We start from the raw sequence: 16057 nt of genomic DNA, 5'->3' as shown, positions 1-16057 counted from the left end.
TCCAAGGGGTCACAGGGTGAAGAAGAAGGGTCCTGAGCTCCAACTGTTTGTGCACGAAGAGATTGAACTTTGATAAGTGTGGCGCCTTTTACTTTCCTTTTATATTTTATTCTCTATTAATTATATAGTTCCAGTAATATCTATAAACTGTAAATCATTTAATCGTATCTGGTGTATTGTCTGTTATTTGGCGGGGTGGGGTACATCTGCCAAGCTAATTACCCAGTTTGGCGGGGCCGAGGGCTGTTTCCCTAGACGACAGCGAGCCGAGCGACCCTGAGGGTGGCCGGGGGGGGGCTACAGAGTCAAGAAGTTATGCTGCAGTCTTATTAAACTCTGCTTAGGCCTCATCTGCACTCAGTCTGCTCACTACTATAGGAAGGGTGTGGAAGCTTTGGAGGGGCTGCAGGAGTTGTTCACCAGGATACTGCCTGGATTAAAGTTTAAAAATTATCAAAGTACACACATATCACTATTTACAATTCTGGGATTCATTTTCCTGCAGGCATACTCAAAAAATCCGTAATAAAATAATAACCTGAATAGAATCAATGAAGGATCGCACTAACTGGGTGTTCAATCAGTGTGCAAAAGACAGCAAACTGTGCAAATACAAAAAATAATATATTAATAAATAAATAATCAATAAATATCAAGAACATGAGATGAAGGGAGCTTGAAAGCGAGTCCATTGGTTGTGGGAACATTTCAACGATGGGACAAGTGAAGTTATCCCCTTTGGTCGAAGAGCCTGAGGGTTGAACTGCTCCTGAACCTGGCATTACCCCTCAACAATCAATGCAAGGGTTCCTAACCTGGGATCCACGTTCCCTCAATTAATGCTCGGGGTCCCAGGGCCATGACATCAGAAAGGACAGAAACTCCTGTATCAGAGCGATCGGCCAAACTTGGGTTGTTTTCTCCAGAGCAGTGGAGGCTGAGGGGGAGGCCAGATGGAGGTCTTACAAAAATATAAAATCATGAAAGAGATAGATAGGATAGAGGCAGGAAAGCTGGTTCCACTGGAAGGTGAGAGTAGAACTAGGGGACATAGCCTCAAGGTTCAGGGGAGTAGACTTAGGACAGAGATGAGGAGGAAGAGAGTGGTGAGTCTGTGGAATTCTCTACTCAATGAAGCAGAGGAGGCTACTTCAGTAAATATACTCAAGACAAGGTTGGATAGATTTTTGCTTAGTAGGGGAATTAAGGGTTATGGGGAAGAGGGAGGTAGGTAGAGTCGAGTCCATGGCCAGATCAGCCATGATCTTATTGAATGGTGGGGCAGGCTCAACGGGCCAGATGGCCGACTCCTGCTCCTATTTCTTATGTTCCTGTATAATGATGGGAGGTAGAGATGGGTTAGACAAGACAAAATCTTCACCCCTGGGTGGAAATGACAAGTGATGGAGGTTATTAATTTAAGGTGAGAGGGGGAAAGTTTAAAGATGATGTGTGAGACAAGTTCTTCACAGAGAGTGGTGGGTGATGTCATTTGGGTGTTGGGGGTGGTGGTCCAGTCAGATACGAAGGAGATGCTTGCAAGGCCGTATGAAACACATTAATGGGAGTGATTTGGATCACGTGCAGGCTAAAAGGGAATTAGCTAAATTTGGCATTGTGCTCAGCAGGGTCTGTTCTTGTACTGTCTCTGGCTAAAGATGAAAAAGGAAAAGATTAAAGACACAAGATATTCTGCGGGTGCTGGAAATCCAAATCAACACACACAAAGTGCTGGAGGAACACAGCAGGTCAGGCAGCGTCCATGGAAAATGAATAAAACAGTCAATGTTTCGGGCCGAGACACTTCTTCGGGATTGAGAAGGAAGGGGGAAGAAGAAGAAAAATTAAGGTGGGGTGAGGGTAAGGAGGATAGCTGGATGGTGATAGGGGAAGCGAGGTGGGGAGGAAAAGTAAAGGGCTAGAGAAGATAGGACAGGAGAATGGACCATAGGAGAAAGAGGAGGAGGAGGGGACCCAGGGGGAGGTAACAGTCAGCAGAGGAGAGTTAAAAGGCAGGGTGGGGAATGGGGGGTGGGAGAATTTGAATACCTGAAAGAGAAATTGATATTCATACCATCAGGTTGGAGGCTACCCGGAGAAAATATAAAGTATTGTTCCTCCACCTCGAGGGTGGGCTCGTCATGACACAAGGAGGTCATGGACTGACATGTCAAAACGGGAAGAGGAATGGGAATTATAATGCTTTGACCACTGGAAAATTCTGCTTTTGAAGGTGCTGGACGAAGCAGTCCCCCAAATTACAACGGGCCTCACCAATGTACAGGAGACTGCATCGGGAGCTCCAGACTCAATAGGTGACCCCAGCAGATTCACAGGTGAAGTGTTGTCTCACCTGGAAGGACTGTTTGGGGCTCTGAATGGAGCTGAGGGAGGAGCTGAAGGCACTTTGGCTGCTTGCAGGGATAGATGCCTGGAGGTAGATTAGTGGGGAGGGACAATTGGACAAGGGAATCGTGGACAGAGTGATCCTGGCAGAAGCCGGGGCTGGAAGAAAAGAAATGTTTGGTGGTAGGATTCAAGCATATCTTTACCTTTTTTTTGTGGTACCATCTATGGAGTATCTATATCTCCTGCTGATATTTATTGCTTGTTTTTTACTCTTTTGGTATTTGCATATTGACTGTACGTGGTTTTGAACTGGTTCTATCGTGTTTATTACTGTGAATGCCCTCAGGAAAATGAATCTCAGGGTTGTATACGGTGACGTATAGGAACTTTGATAATAAATTTACTTTGAACTTGGAGAGGAATAAAGATACGACATTTCCGGCCAAGACTCTTTATCAGGATATCAAAAGAAGGACTAGTTTTATTTGTTACAACGGAAACAGAGAGTGAAATGCATCGTTTGCGTCAAATCAGACCAGCAAGGATTGCACTGCCGGCAGCCCGTAAGCTTCGCCATTCTTCGGGCGCCAACAACTCACTGACCCTAACCCGTACGTCTTGGGAATGTGGGGGGAAACCAGAGCACCTGGAGGAAACCCCCACGGTCACGGGGAGAGCGTAGAAACTCCTTACGGGCGGTAGCAGGAATTGAACCCCAATCAGTGACTGCTGGCGTCAAGCGTTACGCTAATCTATGAACTGCGCCGGAGAGCGGCTGGTTCAGTCACCCACCGGTGCCGGGCCTCATGAGCCGCACTCAGACGGGGAACACTCTGGGCTGCAGTCCGCGCGCCGGACAATGACCGCGTGGGCACTCACCTCGCATTTTGTGCCAGCTGATCGTGTCCACCATGTGCATCTCCCTACAGAGGCAGAGAACGTCACTGTTAGTGCATGTGGGTTACAGCCACCAACACCCGCCCACTCCCACTCCCCAGGCATCACAGAAACCAGCCTCCCCTCGGTACGGGAAATGCTCGACCTGTGACTGAAAGAAACCGCAGAGAACTGAGGACGCAGCTCAGAGCATCACGGAAACCAGCTTCCTCTCCACGGAGCCGGTCTACAGTTCTCGCTGGTGGCTAGGCTGGATCGCATGGTCTGTGGCTTGGCTCCTGACTTGCTTTGTCTCACTGCCTCATTAAAGCAGCCAGTATGATCAAAGACCCCACCCAACCAGGACACCCCCTCTGGTCCCGTCTCATGAGGCAGAAGATAGCACGTCCCACCAAGCTCATGGACAGCTTCTATCCCGTTGTTTTTGGAGTTTTGGATGAAAAAATGGACTCTCAGCCTCACCTCACTAACCTACCACGCTATCAAGGCTGATTTATACTTCTGCATACGGGCTACGCCATAGGCCTGATTTATATTTCTGTGTTGGCTCTATGCCGTAGCAAGCATGTGTTGGTGTGTCTGCGTCACTCTGCAATTCACCGCCAAAGTGCTAGTTGGCGGTGGGGCTTCTACGCCACTGTGTTGAGTTTCTTCATGAGAGACACGGATGAGGAAATGCATTTCAAATATTTTCGGACGTCGGCAGGTAGATTTGACGATTTGGTTCATCGTCTCCAACCATTTATTTCACATCAGTGTACAGACAGGACTGAGAAAAGCAACCGGAAATGCGATGCTACCAAGCGGACCAATCACAGTTGTTGCAGTCTGCGTCGCCACGATGCGCGAGTTAAATTTTAGGGAGGTGCGCGTCACCCTACGGCATAGGGTACGTGGTACCTACGGCGCAGATTCGACGCAGAAGTATAAACCAGGCTTCACCTTGCACTTTATTGCCTGCCTGCATTGCACTTTCCCTGTAGCTGTTACACTTTATTCTGTATTGTTACTGTTTCACCTTGTTCTACCTCATTTCACTGTGTAACAATCTGATCTGTGTGAACAGTCTGTGCGACTAGCTTTTCACTCTATCTACGTGTGACAATATTAAACCAGTCCCAGTCTCAGAGGGGGGGTTTAGTGAAGAGGATTTTTCCCTCTCCCCGTCTCTAACCAACACCTGGCAAAGCATCCCATCGAAAGCCAGTTCAACAAAGGTCACATCGTCCAAAGCCACTTTTGGGGAGGTGGGATAAAAAGCCCGCGTACAATGCTCCTTCAGTCGACATCTTCTGGATGGATCATGAAACCATATATTCCACTTCTCGTACGTCCTTTACGTTTGTCTCTTGTCTCGAATGCGATTCTGGAACTGTGGGAGCCTGTGAGGATTTGCTGCTTGGAGAACGTCTGGGTGCTTCAGCACTCTGCAGTCTCTGAGAGGATTGGGGAGGCAGAGGTAGCCCGCGCGAAGCTCGTGGCGGGCGGGCTGCGAGACGGAGCGCAGGCCAATGTTTGACTCCATTTCACCGGTTAAAGTGACAAGGGAGATTGAAACATTGAGGTGGATGCGGAAGGTGAGTGCCCGCTGCCTGCCTTTTGATCGCTGAGGATCATTCTGCTACACTACTGAGAGCGGAGAGCCTGTCACTCTGCCTGGAGAATGTCACTCAGGTTTTCTGTGTTTTCGACGTGGACTTGGTCTATAGACCATTTTTTCCAGTCTTGTAGCGTTTTTATACTCTGTATTTTTTGCCAGATCTTTCTCATTATTTTTGTGTGGGGAGGGGGTATTTGGGGTTTGATGTGCCTGTTCCGAATTTTGCTCACTTTTTTTGTCTGGCGAGGAAAGATTGATATGCCTGTTCCATTTTTGTTCATTTTTTGCGTGGGAAGGGGGAAATTTGGCATTGGTCATCATGCTGCCTTTCTTTTCTTTCTTGGTTTCACGTCTAGCCGGAGAAGAAGAATACTTTGATAATAAATGAACCCTTCAATTGCCCCCCCCCCCCGAGAAGGGGAAGCGAGCCGTTCCCTCGAAGCGCCGCAGTCACGCGAGGACGGACCTCCCACTGTGCTGTCAGGGGTAGGATTTCCGGGATTTTGACCTCGGAAGGGGGTGAGGCGGAGGGGTGAATGAGAGATGGGAGGAGTGAAGGGGAGAAGGGGGAGAGGTGGGGGCAGAGGAATGGGGCTGAAAGTGGAAGTGTGTAGGGGGTAGAATGGAGGGAGTGGCAAGGGGAGTGTAGGGGAAGAGGGAGAGTGGAGGGGGGTGGATGTAGGGGAGAGACGGAGAGGTGAGGGGAGCGGAGGGAGGTGTAGGGGGGTGACGGAGAGGTGAGGAGAAGGGGAGGTCAGTCAGCCACTGCCCACTCACCCGAGCAGCAGGTAGATGAGGATGGTGACGGACAGGAAGACCCCTTTATGTTGCGAGTGGCGACACAGGAAGAGCACGGTGTAGCACATCAGGCTGAGCAGCACCACCCACACCATCTGCTGCTGGAAGAAGTGGTAAAGACAGTAAAAACCCCCGGCTACCGTGCTCAGGTGCTTCAGCCAGGGGGGCAGACCTGAGGGTAAGGAAGAGAGAGAAAAGACAGTTAATAGGACACACTAGGTAATGCACATGTTGTTTCGGAGACAGGGAGCGGTCTAGGGGAGGAGGTGGTCACAGAAATGGGGAAGGGCTCACAGAGACATGTAGGGGTGTACGGAAGGAAGGGGTGCAGGGGGGAGAGGGAGTCACAGAGCTGGGAGGGGTGTAGGGAAGGAGTGGGTCACAAAGATGTTGAGGGGTGAAGGTGAGGGAAGTTGTCACTGAGGTGGGGAGGGCTGTTAGGGTGGGGGGGGGCCACGATGACCGAGAAGGAGGTGGGTCACAGAGATGGGAAGGGTTAGCATGGAGGGAGAGGTTCACAGAGACAAAGTGGTGTAGAGGAGGGAGGGGGGTCTCGGAGATGGGCAGAGGGTCATGGAGATGGAGAAGGATGTAGGGAATAGAGGGGGTCATGGAGACAGGGAGGAGTATAGGGGAGGGATTGGGTCACGGACATGAGTTGGGGTGTAGGGGAGGGAGGGGAACATGGAGACGGAGTGGTGTAGGAGAGGGAGGGGTAACAGAGATGGGGAGGAGGGGTCACGAAGACAGGGAGGAGTGTAGGGGAGGGGGGACATGGAGACGGGGAGGGGTGTAGGGGAGAGAGGAAGTCACAGAGCTGGGAGGGGTGTCGGTCACAAAGATGTGGAGGGGTGAAGGTGAGGGAAGTTGTCACTGAGGTGGGGAGGGCTGTTAAGGTGGGATGGGGCCACGATGACCGGGAAGGAGGTGGGTCACAGAGATGGGGAGGGTTAGCGTGGAGGAAGAGATTCACAAAGTGGTGTAGAGGAGGGAGGGGGGGTCTCAGAGATGGGCAGGGGATCATGGAGACAGGGAGGGGTGTAGGGGAGGGAGGGGGGTCATGAAGACAGGGAGGGGTGCGGGGAGGGAGGAGGTCATGGAGACGGAGGAGTGTAGGGGAGAGAGGGGGACTGACACTGTGAGGGGTATATGGGAGGGAAGGGGGGTCACATACAAGGGGAGGGGTGCAGGGGAGGGATTCACAGACACGAGTTGGGGTGTAGGGGAGGGAGGGGGACATGGAGACGGGGAGGGAAGGCATCAAGAAGTCGGGGATGTGCTTCGCCGGGGTCCACTTGCCCTCTGCCTCACCTAACCTCCACAGGACCCGGCATGCCAGGCAGGTGATGAGAAGTTGCCAGACCTGCTCCAGACCCTGCTGGGCAGTAGGGAGGACGCAGCCATGGGTTAACTGACGGAAGAACTCCTGTTGACTGAGTGCAGCCATTGCCTCTCGCCAACTTCATCGGATCCCTGCCAGAGGAGAGAGCACAGGCTTCAAAGTAAATATCAATAATAGCTGTAGAATCCTTAAAAATGAGTCTGTCGTTTGCGGAGTGTTTTCCACGCCAGTTCCTGAACCTGGGGGTGTGGGACCTATGGCTCAGAGAATGGCCTGTGTGGTGGGGGTCTTTTTCCACGGAACGCTGCTTTCTTGTGGCGCAACTGCCCACCTTTAGTGTGGGGCAGGTTATAGGGGCAACAGGTCACAGAGAATTAGTGGGCAAGTGGGATTGCTCTGTGAGCTAGCATCAGCTCAGATGGGCCGAAACGCCCTGTCCTTCCACTCCATCGTCTTCCCACTGCCTCAGTAAAGCAGCCAATGTGGTCGAAGACCCCACACACCCCGAACGTTCGCTCTTCTCCCCTCCCCTCAGGCAGAAAATGCAAAAGCCTGAAAGCACGTCTCACCAGGCTCAAACACGGCTTCTACCCCACTGTTATTTGTTATTCAGAGATACAGCATGGAACAGACCCTCCTGTCCCACAGAGCCACACCACCCAGCAAACTACCCATGTAACCCCACAGGCCAATTTATAATGACCAATTAACCTACCGACCCGTACGTCTGTGGACTGTGGGAGGAAACCCATGCGGTCACCTCATACATATTCCTTATACAGCGACAGAATTGAACTCCAAATTTCAACGCCCCGAGCTGTAATCCTGTGGCGCTAACTACACCACTTGCAAGATAAATTGAACTCTTCTCCTCACAATCTGCCCTTCACCTTACCGCCTGCCTGCACTGCCCTCCGCAGCTTTGATGAAGACAAGGTGAGGACAAACCAGCGTAGGTTTCACACAGTGACCAGTAGGGCACTGGGTGCGGTAAGACAAAGTGAACTCAGAACACAGATCCATAATTCCTTGAAATTGGCGTGGTTGTGAAGAGAGCTTTTGGTACATCACCCTTCAAAGTATTCAGTACAGGATTTAGGATGTTATGTTGAAGTCATATACGATGTTGGTGCTACCCAGGTTAATTAAACCCAAAAGATATGATGCTAGAAAGCTCCACCTGTGGAGGGATGAAGAAGAGGCTTACCGAATTAGTTTAAAAAAAGAGAACTTGCAAACAAAAATGCTACGCGAGAACGAGGCGTGGCTGACGCAGCGCGGGAAAGCGAGGGAAATGCAGCAAACTATTAGAAACTTAAGATGTAAACTGTTAAAAGTGGAATTAGTAGCGAGCATCTCCAGCCTGCTTACCTGAAAACCTCAGGATGAAACCCCTGGAGGGGAGACAATAGCGATAAAAGATCTATTGAAGCCACAGATATAACAGCAGCATAAAACAATATCGGCAGAAACAAGTGTCCAAGATCTCTGCAAGTAACCGGGAACTAGTTCTCCTAAATCACACCGAGCGATTTGGTCAGGTTTTCCTTTGTGTAAGTATTGTGAATCGACTTTGCATAGATGATCAAATATTTCATCCAACGAAATAAGAAACAAGATGGCTAGCCACCCAAGATTGAAGAACCAGCGCGGGAACAAAATATTTAATGACGTAGAGGGTTTAATACGGTTGGTTGTACAAGTTTATTTTCATTCGAAGGATCTGAATTTGATTTTCTGCAAGAACTGATTATTTTTGTAAGGACTTCGATCAATTACTGAATGAGATTTACTTTATTTCAAAGCTGTGATGTTGGAGAATTGTCGTGGAAGGAGTTAAGCTGTATAGACATATAATTTTTGAAATTGAATTTGAATTTGTAGACATAATGACTTGAACTGAAACTGAAGTTAACCATAATACTTAATAATAAGAATTCAATTAGTTTTTAACTGGCTGGGGATAAATAAAAAGGAAAGCTTAGTCTATAAATCTTTAAATAGGGAATGACATTAGATCTAATTAGTTAGAGAAACTGAAGTAATAAAGGTTATTCTAATCAATCTCACTAATTCTAACTAAAAAGGAATTTGGTTTTTGTTTGATACCTGAAATTTGGAACCTAGACAGAACGCTGCAATTTTGAATTGTTCTTACTCATATAAAAAATTTGTATATCTTGCTTTTTTTTATATTAAAAAAACTTACCACCAGAAGCGTGTGTTTTCTATTCATTGCCTCCTTTCGATACCTACAGCTTCTGATGGCCCACTAGCATCTAGTGTAGTACTATGTGATTTGATTTTCTCATAAAGAGTGCCACGACCATTCACATGAGATTAGACCAACGCTACACAGGTGTCACATTGGTGTGACCAAATTTGGAATATTGTGTGCAGTTCTGGTCAACTACTGACAAGAAAGATAAAAGTAAGGTTGGGAGTCTGCAGAGATTATTTACAAGGATGATGCCGGGACTTGAAGACCTGAGTTATAGGGGAGGGTTGAATTGGTTGGGATTTTAAGTACGTTTATTTGTCATGTAACAAATTCATGCCTTTATATGGAATAGACTAGATTACAGCAATGCACTGCACTTCACACTGGCCTTCCAAAGCAATCTATTGGCAAACATCAACTCATTCAGAACATCGCTGCTAGACCAGGATGAGGGGAACTTATCACTCTTGTGCTTGCTACTCTGCACTGGTTTCCTGTATTTTACAGAAGGATTTTAACATTCTTTTACTTGTTTTTAAGTCTGGGACAGAGTACATACATCACAGAATCATTTTCATTTTATTCTCCCGCTCGAGCTCTCACGTCTTCTTCCGCCAGTCTCTTAAACTTACACAATTTCCCTCAAAAGGTAAGTGGCAGATAAGCTTTTTCACACTATGCTCTTAAACTTTGGAACTCAATCCCTAAAACTATAAGGGATACAGACTCCGTTGACACTTTCAAACGGCAGCTCAAACCCCATTTATTTAACCTTGCTTTTAACTGAAATCATTTCGCCTTTTTTTATTTTATTTTCATGTTCCTACTTTTAGCCCATTGTAAAGCACCTTGAGCTACATCATCTGTATGAAAACTGCTTGAAAAATAAAGTTGTTACTATCATTACTTAATCCCTAGAGTGTAGGAGAATGAGAGGAGGTTTGATCGAGACATACAAAATTATGGACACAGCACAAAACAAACAAACCGTACAAAATGTGAGCAGACGTTTTCCACTGAGGTTGAGTGAGACAACTAGAGATTATGGGTTATGGGTGAAAGGTGAAATGTTTAAGGGGAACAACTTCTCAGAGGGTGCTGAGAGTTTGGAACGAGTTGCCAGCACAAGTGGTGCATGCAGGTTCGGTTTCAACGTTTCAGAGAAGTTTGGATAGGTACATGGATGGGCAGGCTATGGTCCCGGTGGATGAATAGTAGTTTGGCACGAACTAGATGGGCCAAACGGCCTGTTTCCGTCCTACGACTCTATGACCGAGTGCATTGAGGTAGAACGAGGTAAAACGATAACAATGCATTGTAAAAAGGTTAAAGTGCAGTGCGGGTAAACGATAGGAGTGCAAGATCATAGAGAAAAACGGAAGAACCAAAGGAAGCCCATGAGGTCACCCGGAGATCTCCACACAGACATCGCCCGGGTCCCTGACACGGCAGAAAGGAGCACAGAGAATGAACCCACTCTGCATTCTGCTCCAGATTCATGGCGCTAAGACAATAAAGCAGGAACACCCCTCTCATGAAACACTCCTTCTCCCCCCTTTGAGGATCTGCATTCCCATTCCCCTCCCTTTTGGGGTAACCTCCCATGCACAGTGGGCTGGGGGGGGGGGTTCGCATTCCTGCTGGGGTTGAGAACGGGAGGCCGTGGCGGTACATCGGGAAGGCTCTCCACTGCAAATGCATCAACCCCCACCCCACCCCTGCATTCTCCTGCCCCCCGCCCCAGGACCATCCCATTGCCTCCCTACCAATCAGCTCCCCCTGGGTTGCTCCACTTTGCCCCCCGGTGACCCCGGGTTTCTTTGCGGATTTCCCCGCAATGGAGGAATTGTGCCACCAGACCGGGATTTGGGGACAATCCATCGATTGTTTTTTTCTCTCTCCCCAGGGTTTCGTTCCACTTTAAGGCCGGCCCCAAATCCCGGGAGGTGGGGGGAGGGCGATGTGGCCTAGCGGCGGAGGTTCCACCATCGGCCGGCTTTACCTATCGAGTCGTCGGGCCGCCGTTGCTTGCTGCTTCTCAGTCCAAAAGCGGTCGGAACCCGACACGGCCGCCGCTATCCGTCCCGACCTCCGACATCATCCCTGCCGCCGGATCGCCAGAGGGAAAGGAATTCCGACGCCGTGGGGTGGCTCAACGCGCATGCGCCAGGGCGGCTGGAAGCGCACGGTTGCCTGGCAGGCAGCCGGCTCGGCCGTCATTGCGCATGCATTCACCCGGCATTGTCGGCAGGTGTCCAATCGGTACGCGTGCGTACTTCCTCCTACCACACCGGGATTGCCGGACCTGTGCGCCCACTGGACATGCGCACGACTGCCAGCTCCCCCTCCATCAACCGGGCTGCTGCGCCTGCGCAGTTTGCTTTGCCCATGCACGCTGACTTTATCACGGGAGCATGGGGACTCCTGGAAAGAGTCAGAGATACTGATCGCCCCTTGAAGGGCGGCACGGTGGCGTTACAGGCTTTTCCTTTCCCGTCGCTGCCTGGAAGGAATTTGTACGTCTGCGTGGGTTTCCTCCTGGTGCTCAGGTTTCCTCCCACAGTCCAAAGACGTAAATTATCACGTGATTGGGCCAGGGTTAGATCGGTGGATTGCGAGGGGGGGAATGGCTTGAAGGGCCTTTTCTCTGCTGTATCTCAATAAGTAAATAAATGATTCCTGGAAACTTCTTTTTGCTGACCTTCGAGACTAGTGGATTGCAAGTGTCACCTACCCCGTGACGGGAATAAAGAACCAGCAGAGATGGGAAACACCTTGGACTCCAGTATTGCTATTAACTAATACTGTTTATTAGTAACTACGCAATACAGTACAGTAATATAAATGTAGATAAATCAAACAGGTTAGCAATGATTATATATGTAAGTATATCAGTAAGTGTGGAAATATATATAAAAAAAACAAGCTTCTTCAAGTCTAGGGGTAAAAAGATACAGTCTTATGATGATGAGTAAAGTTCAGTTTGTGGTATTGAGTTGAGTAGTGATGAAGAGAGAGAGAGGGAGAGATTTGAGTCTTCGGGTGAGCTGACACCGTCGATCTTCTCGTTGTCCTCCGAAATCCTTTAAAAGTCACCGACTGTGACCACAACAAAAGTAGACTGGGTTTCTGTGGTGGAGCCATCACCCAGGCAAGGGTGGACACATGGACAACTCCCCACCGGTCACTGCCTTTCCCTTTCACTGCAAGGGCCACTGATCGATCCTCCAAAAACCCACTCTTTCTGCGGGCACCTCAAAGCTCATTCAGTGTCCAAAATATGTTTCTGAGGTCTATATCATCTGACCTATTCATCTCACCGTACTGTCATTCCAGCTGAATGACATACCAGCTGTCATTCAATAACTCCTCCTTCCTCTCTCTGTAAGAAATGTTCAAGCAGGCAATGTCCTTGAAGAAAGTGTAAACAACCTGTGAACAGTCTTCGTCTCTGTCTCGTTTTCAAAACAACATGTCTGTGTTAAATAACTCTCTCTCCCTCTTTTCCAAAGCACAGCTCATAGGTGTAATCGAGCACAGTTTATAGGGGTAATTCAGGACCCCGTCACCCAAGGCTGTGTGTGTAGGCTCCTGCGTGCACTTCTCTTCCTCTCCCCCGCCCCTACCCCGGTCGTGTGGCCAAACACAGCTCCGGTAACGTGTACACATTTGCTGGGTGAACCACAGGCAGTAGTATATCAGCAGAGGAGTGAGGTAGGACACCCAGTTCAGTAGTGTCCCGACAACAGTAGCAGTTGTTCAATCACTCGAGTTGAGTGTGACGTTCTCCTAAGTTTAAAGTAAATTTATTATCAAAGTACATACTGTATCTCAGAATCAGATTTACTATCACTGGCATGTGACGTGAAATTTGTTAACTTAGCAGCAGCAGTTCAATGGAATACATAATCTAGCAGAGAGAAAAAATAAATAATAAATAAAATAAAACAATAATAAATAAACAAGTAAATCAATTAGATTAGATTATGAGGACACACAGCCCTCTTTTATTGTCATTTAATAATGCATGCATTAAGAAATGATACAATGTTCCTCCAGTGTGATATAACAGAAACACAAGACAGACCAAGACTGAAAAATTGACAAAAACCACATATAGTTACAACACTGCAAAGCAATACTGTAATTTGATAAAGAACAGACCATGGGCACTGTAAAAAAAAGTCTCAAAAGCTCTCAAAAGTCCCATCATCTCACACAGACAGTAGAAGGAAGAAAAACTCTCCCTGCCATGAGCTTCCCCAGCGCCACAAACTTGCCGATGCAGCACCCTGGATGCACCGACCACAGTCTGACTCTTGAGTCCATCCAGAAACTTCGAGCCTCCGACCAGTCCTCCGACACCAAGCACCATCTCTGCCGAGCGCTTCGACCCCAGCCCCAGCCACCAAGCAATAGGCAAAGCTGAGGATTTGGGGCCTTCCCCTGCGGAGATTCTCGATCACACAGTAGCAGCAGCAGCGAAGCAGGCATTTCAGAAGTTTCTCCAGATGTTCCTCCGTGCTTCTCACGTCTGTCTCCATCAAATCAGAATTCTGCACGGTACCCTACTTAACAAATACAGATATCATTCCGGAGTGGCCATGCGCGCTGCGTCGCGCTGCCATCTTCTCCTCCCTCTTGGTGCGGATTACATATATTGAATAGATTTAAAAGAATGTGCAAAAACAGAAATATTATACACCATTTTCTTGTGGGCATACTCAGAATAATAACTACAACAGAATCAGTGAAAGACCACTCAACAGGAGTGCAAAAGACAGCAAACTTTGTGAATACAAAAAGAAAGAAAGAGTAAATAGAGTAAATAAATAAGCAATAAATATCAAGAACGTAAGGTGAAGAGTCTTTGAAAGTGAGTCTACTGTTATGGGAACATTTCAATGATGGGGCGAGTGAAGTTATCTCCTCTGGTTCAAAAGCCTGATGGTTAAGGGATAGTAATACAACACGCTGGAGGAACTCAGCAGGTTGGGCAGCATCCTTGGAAACGATCAGTCAGCGTTCCGGACCGGAACCCTTCGTTGACTGATCGTTTCCACGGATGCTGCCGGACCTGCTGAGTTCCTCCAGCGTGTTGTGAGGGTTGCTTTGACCCCAGCATCTGCAGAGTATTTTGTGTAAGGGATAGTAACTGTTCCTGAACCTGGTGGTGTGAGTTCTGAGGCTCGTGTACCTTCTTCCTGGGGGCAGCAGCGAACAGGGAGCCTGTCCTGTGTGGTGAAAGTCCCTGAGGATGGATGCTGCTTTCTCGCGACGTTTCGTGTGGATGTTCTCAGTGGTGGGGAGGGATAGACTGGGCCGAATCCATCACTTTTTGTAGGATTTCCCATTCAAGGGAACTGGTGGTTCCATTCCGGGCTGTGTTGCAGCCAGTCAGTATACTATCCACTACACATCGATCAAAGTTTTTCAAAGTTTTGAATGTTATGCAGAATCTCTGCAAACTCCTAAGCTGATCGAGACACTGTTGTGCTTTCGTCGTAACTGCACTTACGTGTCCAGGACAGGTCCTCCGAAATAATAACACCTTGGAATTTAAAGTTGCTGACCCTCTGATCCTCCGATGAGGCCTGGCTCACGGACCACTGGTTCCCTTCTGCTGAAGCTGATACCCAGCTCGTTGGTCTTGCCGACATTGAGTAGGAGGTTGCCATTGTGGCACCCCTCAGCCAGATCTTCAATTTCCCTCTTACATGCTGATTTGTCACCATCTTTGACTGGGCCTACGACAACAGTGTCACCAGCAAACTTGAATATGGCATTGGTGCTGTACGTAACCACGCAGCCACAAGTGTAAAGTGAGTAGAGCAGGGGGGCTAAGCACACAGCCCTGTGGTGCTCCTGTTCTGATGGAGATTGTGGAGGAGTTGTTGTTGCCAACCTGAACTGACTGGGGCCTGCAAGTGAGGAAATCGAGGATCCAGTTGTATTGAGCCCAAGGTCTTGAAGGTTAATGATTAGTTTTGAGGTATGATGGCATTGAATGCCAAGCTGCAGTCAATATATATCCTGATGTATGCACCTTTGCTGTCCAGATGTTCCAGGGTTGAGAAGAGCCAATAAGATGGCACCTGCTGTGGGTTATTCCCTTAATGGAGAACGCCTGTGCATGACTTTGGTCAACGTGGGGTGGCTGATGCATGGGCTGCCCCCACACAATCCTTGACAGATCGGGGTCAGGGACCAGGGGCGTGAAGTGCAAAGTGACTGGGGATGCTTCACTGCTGCACCCTTCCTCTGCCTTCGCTGCTGTTATGATCTGTCTTTATCTTCCTCCAACTCCACCGCTGAGGTTTTGGTAGGCTCGCTCTTTGTCTGGGACGTCCCCCTTGACCTTCCTGCCATGGTGGCCCTACCATGAGCCAGACGGCTTAAACTCAAGGCAGCATTGCCCTCGGAATCAACAGCCTTGGTATAAACCACCAATAAATTCGCCAATGACGCCACCGCTGGGAGAATCTCGGAAAGTGACGAGCGGGCGTACAAGGGCGAGATACGTCGCTCGGCTGAGTGGTGTCACTACAACAGGCTTGCACTTAATGTCGAGTGAGACCAAGGAATTGATTGTGGACCTCAGCAAGAGGAAGCCAGGAGAACACCCACTGATCAGCAGGTGGGAGAGGTGATCAGATTCAGGTCCCTGGGCGTCAGTATCTCAGAGTGACTGAAGCTTGCAGTCATGGCCCAAGTGCTGAGGGCGAGACACTGCAGTGGGTGAGCAGTTCGCCGAATTTTAGTGAGAACCGTGCAGAAATTAACACCAATAAACACCAGGCCAACAGGGCGGTAACCTGAAATTCTCAAACTGAAAGCATTGTCGCTGGGT

At 48.7% G+C, this 16057-nt stretch overlaps 1 protein-coding gene across 1 annotated transcript in view; it reads right to left on the bottom strand.

Moving 5' to 3' along the window:
• LOC140192286 (protein-serine O-palmitoleoyltransferase porcupine-like) overlaps window positions 1-11391 on the bottom strand; it is a 34926-nt gene extending 23535 nt beyond the window's left edge. Inside the window, exons 1-4 of the mRNA XM_072249948.1 lie at window positions 11210-11391; window positions 6956-7117; window positions 5624-5816; window positions 3229-3272 (exon numbers count right to left, since the gene is read on the bottom strand). Coding sequence (XP_072106049.1) covers window positions 3229-3272; window positions 5624-5816; window positions 6956-7091 — 373 coding nt within the window. The 5' untranslated portion in view covers window positions 7092-7117; window positions 11210-11391. The remainder of the gene's footprint in view (window positions 1-3228; window positions 3273-5623; window positions 5817-6955; window positions 7118-11209) is intronic.
• Window positions 11392-16057: the final 4666 nt, after the last annotated feature.

This window comes from Mobula birostris, unplaced genomic scaffold, assembly GCF_030028105.1.
Source record: "Mobula birostris isolate sMobBir1 unplaced genomic scaffold, sMobBir1.hap1 scaffold_1060, whole genome shotgun sequence".
Lineage (NCBI taxonomy): Eukaryota > Metazoa > Chordata > Chondrichthyes > Myliobatiformes > Myliobatidae > Mobula > Mobula birostris.
The sequence above is the reverse complement of the archived record's forward strand: the minus strand, read 5'-3'. Positions and strand labels throughout refer to the sequence as shown.